The sequence below is a fragment of the Erpetoichthys calabaricus genome, chromosome 9, assembly GCF_900747795.2.
Source record: "Erpetoichthys calabaricus chromosome 9, fErpCal1.3, whole genome shotgun sequence".
NCBI lineage: Eukaryota > Metazoa > Chordata > Cladistia > Polypteriformes > Polypteridae > Erpetoichthys > Erpetoichthys calabaricus.
In genome coordinates this window covers 5,735,692-5,745,860 of record NC_041402.2, presented here as the reverse complement: position 1 = coordinate 5,745,860, position 10,169 = coordinate 5,735,692, and the positions used below count along the sequence as shown (strand labels likewise).

General features: G+C 42.8%; 1 protein-coding gene across 1 annotated transcript; it reads left to right on the top strand.

The window, feature by feature from the left end:
* Positions 1-4,228: 4,228 nt before the first annotated feature.
* Positions 4,229-9,812, top strand: LOC114657107 (uncharacterized). Its single transcript, XM_028808874.2, has 2 exons — positions 4,229-4,460; positions 8,767-9,812. The coding sequence occupies exons 1-2, from the start codon at positions 4,418-4,420 to the stop codon at positions 9,561-9,563; spliced, it is 840 nt and encodes a 279-aa protein (XP_028664707.1). The 5' UTR covers positions 4,229-4,417; the 3' UTR covers positions 9,564-9,812.
* The last annotated feature ends 357 nt before the right edge of the window (positions 9,813-10,169 follow it).

Below are 10,169 nucleotides of genomic sequence, written 5' to 3'. Positions count from 1 at the left end.
TACTCTGTATATCCAATTCATTATAATAACTATTCATTCAAAATCTGTACTAACCCCTACTCTCTCTTCTGTTTCCTTTTCTGGTGTCCTGTTGGTGGTGGCGTGCGCCACCACCATCCACCCAAAGCACCATGATGTTCCAACAGTGATGGATGGATTAAAAGCCAGAAGTCTGTACGACCATCAGCATCAAGTGACTCCGTGAAAAACCCGAACTACAAAGAGGACTATGTCATTTATGTTAGGTAGAATGCCCAGAGGGGACTGGGTGGTCTCGTGGCCTGGAACCCCTACAGATTTTATTTTTTTCTCCAGCCTTCTGGAGTTTTTTTTTTGTTTTTTTTGTCCACCCTGGCCATCGGACCTTACTCCTTTCTATGTTAACTAATGTTGTCTTATTTTAATTTCTTATTTTGTCTTTTATTTTTCTTCTCTTCATTATGTAAAGCACTTTGAGCTACTTTTTGTATGAAAATGTGCTATAGAAATAAATGTTGTTGTTGTTGTTGTTGTGATCATCAGAGGTGACTGTGTGCAGAGGGTGCAGAACTATAAATATCTGGGAGTGCAGCTGGATGATAAATTGGACTGGACTGCCAATACTGATTCGCTGTGCAAGAAAGGACAGAGCCGGTTATACTTCCTTAGAAGGCTGGCGTCCTTCAACATCTGCAATAAGAAAATGCAGATGTTCTATCAGATGGTTGTGGCGAGCGCCCTCTTCTAGGCGGTGGTGTGCTGGGGAGGCAGCATTAAGAAGAAAGACGCCTCATGCCTGGACAAACTGGTGAGAAAGGCAGGCTCTATTGTTGGCATGGAGCTGGACAGTTTGACATCTGTGGCAGAGCGATGGGCGCTGAGCAGACTCCTATCAATTATGGAGAATCCACTGCATCCACTGAACAGGAACATCTCCAGACAGAGGAGCAGCTTCAGCGACAGACTGCTGTCAATGTCCTGCTCCAATGACATATTGAGGAGATCGTTCCTCCCTCAAACTATGCGACTCTTCAATTCCACCCGTGGGGGTAAACATTAACATTTAACATTATACAAAGTTATTGTCTGTTTTTTACCTGCATTATTATCAATCTTTAATTTAATATTGTTTATTGTATCAGTATGCTGCTGCTGAAGAATGTGAATTTCCCCTTGGGATTAATAAAGTATCTATCTATCTATCTATCTATCTATCTATCTATCTATCTATCTATCTATCTATCTATCTATCTATCTATCTATCTATCTATCTATCTATCTATCTATCTATCTATCTATCTATCTATCTATCTATCAGTGGCTTGTTCTTGTACACTTTTGCTTTCAGCACTCCCCAAAGAAAGAAATCCAGAGGTGACAGGTCCAGGGAACAAGGTGGCCATAGTCCCTTTGCCAAAAGATGATTCAGTTTGTGCCATGCTGCGAGCTGACATGTGACAGGTTGCCCCATCTTGCTGGAAATAACCTTCACTGATCCAATTATCTTTATTTCATTTGAATTGCTTCATTATTAAGACAGTAATACATTGTAACTTGGGGCCCCGCTCATTAGAATCATTCTGTATGAAATGGAACATAACATTTGATAATCTCTCTATGTATAAAATCCAACATCTGTCTCTTTGTATGTCTGTCCGCTTTTCATGATAGAACTACTTAATGAATTCAGATTGAGTTTTTTTCTATAATTTGCTTCACCATTCCTATTGATTTTGCGACTTCTCATATTGCGCTAAGTATCAGAGTTTGCTTGCAGCACCAAATTATTTGCACAAATCTGTAAGAGAGGCTGCGGGCCGAGGGAAAGGCAGTGGGGCCCTCCTCACTCACGTGCAGCACGATGAGTCTCTCTCAGATTCACACTAATAAATCGGTACCGCAAGCGAACTATGATACTTAGTGTGATGAGAAAGTCACAAAATCAATTGGATTGTTCAAGCAAATTATAGAAAAAACTTGATCTACAGTGCATCCAGAAAGTATTCCCAGCGCTTCATCACTTTTTCCACATTTTGTTGTGTTACAGCCTTATTCCAAAATGGATTAAATTCATTTTTTTCCTCAGAATTCTACACACAACACCCCATAATGACAATGTGAAAAAAGTTTACTTGAGGTTTTTGCAAATTTATTAAAAGTAAAAAAGCTGAGAAATCCCATGTCCATAAGTATTCACAGCCCTTGCTCAATACTTTGTCGATGCCCCTTTGGCAGCAGTTACAGCCTCAAGTCTTTTTGAATATGATGCCACAAGCTTGGCACACCTATCCTTTGCCAGTTTCACCCATTCCTCTTTGCAGCACCTCTCAAGCTCCATCAGGTTGGATGGGAAGCGTCGGTGCACAGCCATTTTAAGATCTCTCCAGAGATGTTCAATGGGATTCAAGTCTGGGCTCTGGCTGGGCCACTCAAGGACATTCACAGAGTTGTCCTGAAGCCACTCCTTTGATATCTTGGCTGTGGGCTTAGGGTCGTTGTCCTGCTGAAAGATGGACCGTCGCCCCAGTCTGAGGTCAAGAGCGCTCTGGAGCAGGTTTTCATCCAGGATGTCTCTGTACATTGCTGCAGTCATCTTTCCCTTTATCCTGACTAGTCTTCCAGTCCCTGCCGCTGAAAAACATCCCCACAGCATGATGCTGCCACCACCACGCTTCACTGTAGGGATGGTATTGGCCTGGTGATGAGCGGTGCCTGGTTTCCTCCAAACGTGACGCCTGGCATTCACACCAAAGAGTTCAATCTTTGTCTCATCAGACCAGAGAATTTTCTTTCTCATGGTCTGAGAGTCCTTCAGGTGCCTTTTGTCAAACTCCAGGTGGGCTGCCATGTGCCTTTTACTAAGGAGTGGCTTCCGTCTGGCCACTCTACCATACAGGCCTGATTGGTGGATTGCTGCAGAGATGGTTGTCCTTCTGGAAGGTTCTCCTCTCTCCACAGAGGACCTCTGGAGCTCTGACAGAGTGACCATCGGGTTCTTGGTCGCCTCCCTGACTAAGGCCCTTCTCCCCTGATCGCTCAGTTTAGATGGCCGGCCAGCTCTAGGAAGAGTCCTGGTGGTTTCAAACTTCTTCCACTTACGGATGATGGAGGCCACTTTGCTCATTGGAACCTTCAAAGCAGCAGAAATTTTTCTGTAACCTTCCCCAGATTTGTGCCTCGAGACAATCCTGTCTCGGAGGTCTACAGACAATTCCTTTGACTTCATGCTTGGTTTGTGCTCTGACATGAACTGTCAACTGTGGGACCTTATATAGACAGGTGTGTGCCTTTCCAAATCATGTCCAGTCAACTGAATTTACCACAGGTGGACTCCAATTAAGCTGCAGAAACATCTCAAGGATGATCAGGGGAAACAGGATGCACCTGAGCTCAATTTGGAGCTTCACGGCAAAGGCTGTGAATACTTATGTACATGTGCTTTCTCAGTTTTTTTATTTTTTAATAAATTAGCAAAAATCTCAAGTAAACTTTTTTCACGTTGTCATTATTGGGGTGTTGTGTGTAGAATTCTGAGGAAAAAAATGAATTTAATCCATTTTGGAATAAGGCTGTAACATAACAAAATGTGGAAAAAGTGATGCGCTGTGAATACTTTCCGGATGCACTGTATCTTTACTTCTTAAATGTTAATGTTTTTCTGTTTAATAACTTATAGACTACATTTTATTTTTTTCCCCTTGCAATCAATGTTCCCTCTAAGGAGTAGCATATAGTGAGCAAAAAACATTGTTTATGAGCGACATTTTGTTTAAGCCAAAAATTTATGAGCACCAACTCCGACGGTCGGACTGAGCGATCGTGCGGGAAGTATGAGCGACGCTCTGAAGTCGTGTGAGCGATTGCTCACCCGCTCAGCTTAGACGGAACATTGCTTGCAATCAGTGAGCGAAGCCACTGGGTTATCAGCAAGTTGTTAATAAATTTGCAGAACTTTTTAAAATCCTGTTTTTCACTTTGTCATTCTGGGTTGCAGAGTGTCCCTCGATGTGGGAAGAAATGAACGGTAACGATTTAGCAAAAGGCTGTAGCATAGCAAAATGTGAAAAAGTGATGGATCTGACTACTTTGTGAAGTCACTGTATGCATAGACAATAACCAATATAAAAAACAAATTTAAATTCTTATATTTTAGTAAACAAAGGATGAGAATCGATGAGAAGAAGAAGAGAAGGAACAGGCAGCCACTGCCCAGAAGATTAAGAAATAAACGCTTGGCTGTCTAAGAACGTTAAGGGCTTTAGGACCCAGAAGACAGCGTCTGCCAGCCTCCCACAGGAAACACACCTGCTTGAAGGTGAGCGTCCAGATCCTCCTAATCTGGTTGAGCAACTTGTCGCATAGCTACAGTGAATGAACACGGGGCCAGGCGTCTGCAGAAGAGCAAGGAGAGAAAGTTTGAGCTTTGTCTAAGGAGCACATGGAAAACAAATCTGTGGATCGGGGAAATCGTTCGGCACCCCGTAAGTAACATGAACCCCATGTTCTCGTCATTTCCTTCCATTCATATTCTCAGTTTTTCAGTTAGAATTTCCTAGAAAAAAGAGGGAGATTCTGGCAAAGCACCTGCCATTAAAGGAAGGTGCCTGGAGTACCAGGGAAGGGTAAAATCGAGGATTGGATTATTATGACCCCAATTTTATTATTTGGTTTAAAGACAATTGAAATAAAAAAGAATCTGAGAGGACAGTTGGTAGCTCTGCATGGGGTGGATGCCATCTTGTGGAGTCAGAAGGGATGTGATGGTGGGGTGGCTTCCTGTTGGAGTGGTTTGAGGTACCATGAATATAAGTAATGGGGGTCCCTCAGGAATCCAGAATCAGGGTCATTTTATAAATTGGCCCACGGTAATGGACTTCTCCTCCAAAGTTTGTTCTTGATTTACCTTCACAACCTTGAACTGGATTAAGTGAATTGGTAAACTGACAGTTTTCATGTGCTCCCTGTGCTTCTCGTGACTTTGACTCCACATCCTTCACTTTTCCTCCCACATTCCCAAAAATGCAATTTCAAATTGGGCCTGTATGAGTATAAGAGTGAATGGGCCACACGCTGGCATGCTGTCCTGTGACCCTGTGTTGGATTATTTGGGCCCGAGAATTTCATGTAAGGTCATAAAAAACATAAGAAATTTGACAAACGAGAAGAGACCTTTCAGTCTATAAGGCTCGCTGGTTTAGCTAAATTCTAAGAGGTTGCAATATCTCAATTCAGGTACATCTTAAGGGTGGCCAGGGCTTCTGCTTCGACTACATGACCTGCCAGTTTATCGCTAAAGGTTACAGTAAGTTATACAGAAGTTTACTTTAGATTTCTTATATATTGCTTTCTAAAATCCATTCCCGACTCAATTTACAATTCTAGTCCAGTTATTCGAGGACTGTGTTGTAGGTGAGCCATTAAAGGCAAGGAGAGAAGAATCCTTGGTTGAAATGCCAGTCCATCACAACTAGTGCAGTACACAGAACTCTGAACCTGTGTGGCATTTGCACTTAGCACTGTGCCACCATACCTCCCACTGTGCTCTATAGATGTGATGATGACCTGTAATTTAAAAGAAAATCCGTCTATTGTTCAATTTTCAGTTTTGTTTAATCCAGTTTAGAGTTACAGGGGAGGAGAACATTTCTTAGCAGCCTTAGGGCACAAGGAAGAAACCAGCCCTGGAAAGGATGCCAGTATACTGCAGGGCCCATTCACTCACACATACCCAAAATGGGGCAAATTTAAAGTAGCCAGTTACCTTAACCCAGAAACCTATGGGGATGTGAAAAGATAAACAATGTAAACACGGGGAAAAATGTGTAATCTGTACACAGACAACAGTAAAGGGTGGGATTTGAGCCAAGGATGCTGGAACTGAGAATCAGCAGCTTTAACCACTGGAACAGACAAAATTCAGCCATGTCCAGCCTAGCCCTTCCAACGAAATGTAAATGCCTGCTGCAATAAATGACTATAAAACTTAATTAAATGAGGATCTTTACTATAATTACTGTATAATAAATATAAATGTAATAAATATATACAGTATTCATTACAACGAAATATTTTTTAGGTCCCTGGGAGTTCGTTACAATGGAATTTTACCTGTATATATTTATACTACTCAAAAAATGAAAGGAACACTTTTTAATCCAAGTATAGCATCAAGTCAATCAAATTTCTAAACTATTGATCTGGTCAGCAGAGGGGCTTATTCATCAGTTTCAGCTGCTTTGGTGCACTAGAGGGGCAACAATGAGACGACCCCCAAAACAGGAATGAATGGTTTAACAGGTGGAGGCCACTGACATTTTTCCATTCTCGTCTGTTTATTCACTTGTTTTGCATTTGGTTATGGTCAGTGTCACTACTGGTAGCATGAGGCGATACCTGTACCCTACAGAGGTGGCACAGGTAGTCCATCTTCTCCAGGATGGCACATCAATACCATGTGGCATTGCCAGAAGGTTTGCCCTGTCTCCCAGCACAGTCTCAAGGGCATGGAGGAAATCCCAGGAGCCAGGCAGTTACTCTAGGAGAGCTGGACAGAACCCCTCGTAGAAGGTCCTTAACCCATCAGCCGGACTGATCGGTATCTGCTACTTTGGACAAGGAGGAACACTGCCAGAGCCTACAAAATGACCTCCAGCAGGCAGGCCACTGCTGTGAATGTCTCTGACAAAACAATCAGAAACAGACATCATGAGGGTGGCCTGAGAGCCCAACATCGTCTAGTGGACCCTGTGCTCACTGACCAGCACCTTGGAGCTAGATTGGCATTTGCCATAGAATATCAGAATTGGCAGGTCCACCACTTGCAGGAGCCCTGTGCTTTTCACAGATGAGAGCAAGTTCAACCTGAGCACATGTGACAGGCGTGAAAGGGTCTGGAGAAGCCGTGGAGAATGTTATGCTGCCTGTAACATCGTTCAGCATGACTGGTTAGGAGGTGGGTCAGTGATGGTCTGGGGAGGCATATCCATGGAAGGACACACAAAATTCTATAGGCTAGACAAAAGCACCTTGACTGCCATTAGGTATCGGGATGAAATCCTTGGACCCATCGTCAGACCCTATGCTGGTGTAATGGGTCCTGGGTTCCTCCTGGTGCACGAAAATGCCTGGCCTCATGTAGCGAGAGTATGCAGGCGGTTCCTAGAGGATGAAGGAATTGATACCATTGACTGGCCCCCATGCTCTGCTCACCTGACCTCAACCCAATTAAACACTTCTGTGAGTGACATTATGTTTCAGTCCATACAACGCCATCAGGTTGCACCTCAGATGGTCCAGGATCTCAGTGATGCCCTGGTCCAGATCTGGGAGGACATTCCCCAGGATACCATCCATCACCTCATTAGGAGCATGCCCCCATGGACGTTGTCAGGCATGCATACAAGCAGGTATGGTCCGTACAAACTACTGAGTACGATTTGGAGTTGCTACAATGAAATTTCGGCAAAATGGACTAGCCTGCCGCATTATTTTTTCACTTTGATTTTTGTGGTGTTTTTGACTTCAGTCCTCTGTAGGTTGATAATTTTCATTTCCATCAAATGATGTGGCATCCTTTTTTTGTAACACATTACCCAATCCATATCAGTACAGATATCCAGCAGGATTTTTTCCCTTTGAGATCTGATGTCTGTTCTAAATGTTCCTTTGAATTTTTTTCAGCAGTTTATATATATATATATATCCATCCATCCATTTTCCAACATATATATATATATATATATATATATATATAAGGATTATCCTTTCAGTAAATAAAATACATTACATTTGTAATTCCAACAGATGGCACTTCACAAACTTTTGTAGAAATAAAATGCATTTCTACAAATATGTGTGATGCACCATCTGCTGGAATGACAGAGACATAGCAACCATTTAGACACACAGACACTTAACCTTTCCAAGAGTGTAACTTCCGACACCAGTACCTATGAGATCAGTCACATAACGCCACAACATCAAGAAATGCCTTCAAAGTCAGTCACAAAATGCCCATCGCATTATATTATGATTAAGATTATGGTCCTGTTACACTATGGTTAGGATTAGGGTTGTGGGAGGGTTATCTAAGTCAAACTGAATTTTGTGACTGACATTGTGAGCAATACCTGATCTACACCGTAGGTATTGCAAGCTGCTGTTAGACCCATCTCATCCTTTTAGTAATTAAAATACATTGAACCTGTAATTCCAACAGATAACACTTCACAAACATTTGTAGTAAAAAAAAATATTTCTACAAATGTTTGTAATGCGCCATCTGTTGGAATGAAAAATGCAAATTATTTTTTTACTTGAGATATTTGTAATGCACCATCTGTTGGAATGGCAGAGACACAGCAACCTTACAGACTCAGAGATGCTCATCCTTTCATTAATGTAGATTTCTTTATTTTTGCAATCCATGGAAATCACTATGAGCTGCATTTTTATGTATGAAAGGTTTTATATAAATAAGTATTCTTATTCTTCCTCTTCTTCTTCTTATTTTAATTTCTTAATATCAAGTTCTGCAATGGTGGTTGGCAGAGCAAGCTGAAATGCCAGCATGGTTACTGTCGGTATAGGACCTGCCTGCTGTCTCTGGTACCCTGTGGTTTTCTTGACGTGTCCCCAAGCTGTAGGTGTCAACTCTAATTTTAGACTCCAAATTGGCCGGAAATGTCTTCCGATTTCTGTCCAGCATGGATTTCTGACGTTGCTGAGGTGTTGAATTAAAGAGGAAGCTTGAATGAGGTGCTCATTTTCTGTTATTTTTTTTGGCAGTTGCTAAAGATGAACTTGACCGAACCTCAGAAAAAGAGACGATTGCCCCCCAGAATGCAGCTTCAAGAGACTGTGCAGGGGAAGAAGACCAGCCGCCAGATGACCCTCATCTGCTGGACAATTCAGATTTCTGGCCATCCGTCAGTCTTGCTGCGGTCCTCCTTCTCATCTTCTCAGTGGTCACTTATGCACTCCTCTTTTCCGAGTCAGGAGTGCACCGCGTCACTTGGAGGCACACAGTCCACCCTGCTAACAGACATTTGGACTCCTTACGCCTTCTCTTTCCCAGACAGCAGGAGGTGCTATGGACAGAACTGGGGAACATAATGAGCAGAAGGCCTGCACAGGGAGGCCTGGTCCTGCTGAGCTCGGGAGATGCCAGAAGTACCATGCTTCCTTTTTCCAGGTGCCTTGTCTTCCTCATGTCAGGCCACGACACTTTCCAGGCCCAGAGAACAATTATGCACCACATGGACCCCCACAATGAACACCTTGACCCTTCACTTCTCCTGCTTGCAACTCTCGTCGTGTTTATGGAGTTTAGGAGCAACATGACTGCAGGAGTCCTCCTGGAGCTGTACCATCCAGAGACTGTGGTGACCACCACTGGCTTTTATCCCGAACAATTGGAACCGTTGGAGAAAAGCAGACTTCTAGAATTTGGCATGGATGTCGCCAAGGAGATTCTCAAGACATACAACTTGTCGGGATGGTCGTTAACATCCCAGGTTCAACAACAGAGGACTGTGCTACTGCTTGAGAAGGAGGAACTTCATGATGGTGGCTTAGTCTGTTAGAACATCTGTGGAGTGAAATGCCAAGACACAACTTACCAGAGACTGTGAACAAAGTTACCCAAATATACTTTTATAATGTGTTTCAAGTTCAAATTTCTAAAGTGTTCTTGGACTGTAAAGATCATGATGATCTTGCCATCACTGTCGGCAAGAAGCCACTTTGTGTGGAAATGTGAGGACACTGAAACTGTCGCAGGTATTTTTGGGGGCAAATAAAGAGACAACTTCAACCCTGTGATATTATATGAATTTTATTCAGTTCATGCAGTCCTGGATTAGAACTCTACAGTGCCCATGGGCATTGGCACCTCTGGTGCCCCCCAATACACCCACCCACTCACACAGACAATTCAAACGTAATACACTGTAAAACATCTATTTTGTGTTTACAAGAATTACTTCTGAACACTTTGAAACTTGATTTGGTTTTGCCGTTGGCTCATCTGGTTGGTACAATCTTGCACTTGAATTGGGGGGCTTTGAAGTTGAGGATTCTGTTCCTGTCATTAGTTCCTTTACTTAGCTTAGTGCCTCCCATGTCATGTGGCGCGTTGAGTAATGAGTGTTTTCCATTGAGTCTTGTCCCTAGTCTTGGCTGCAGGTTCG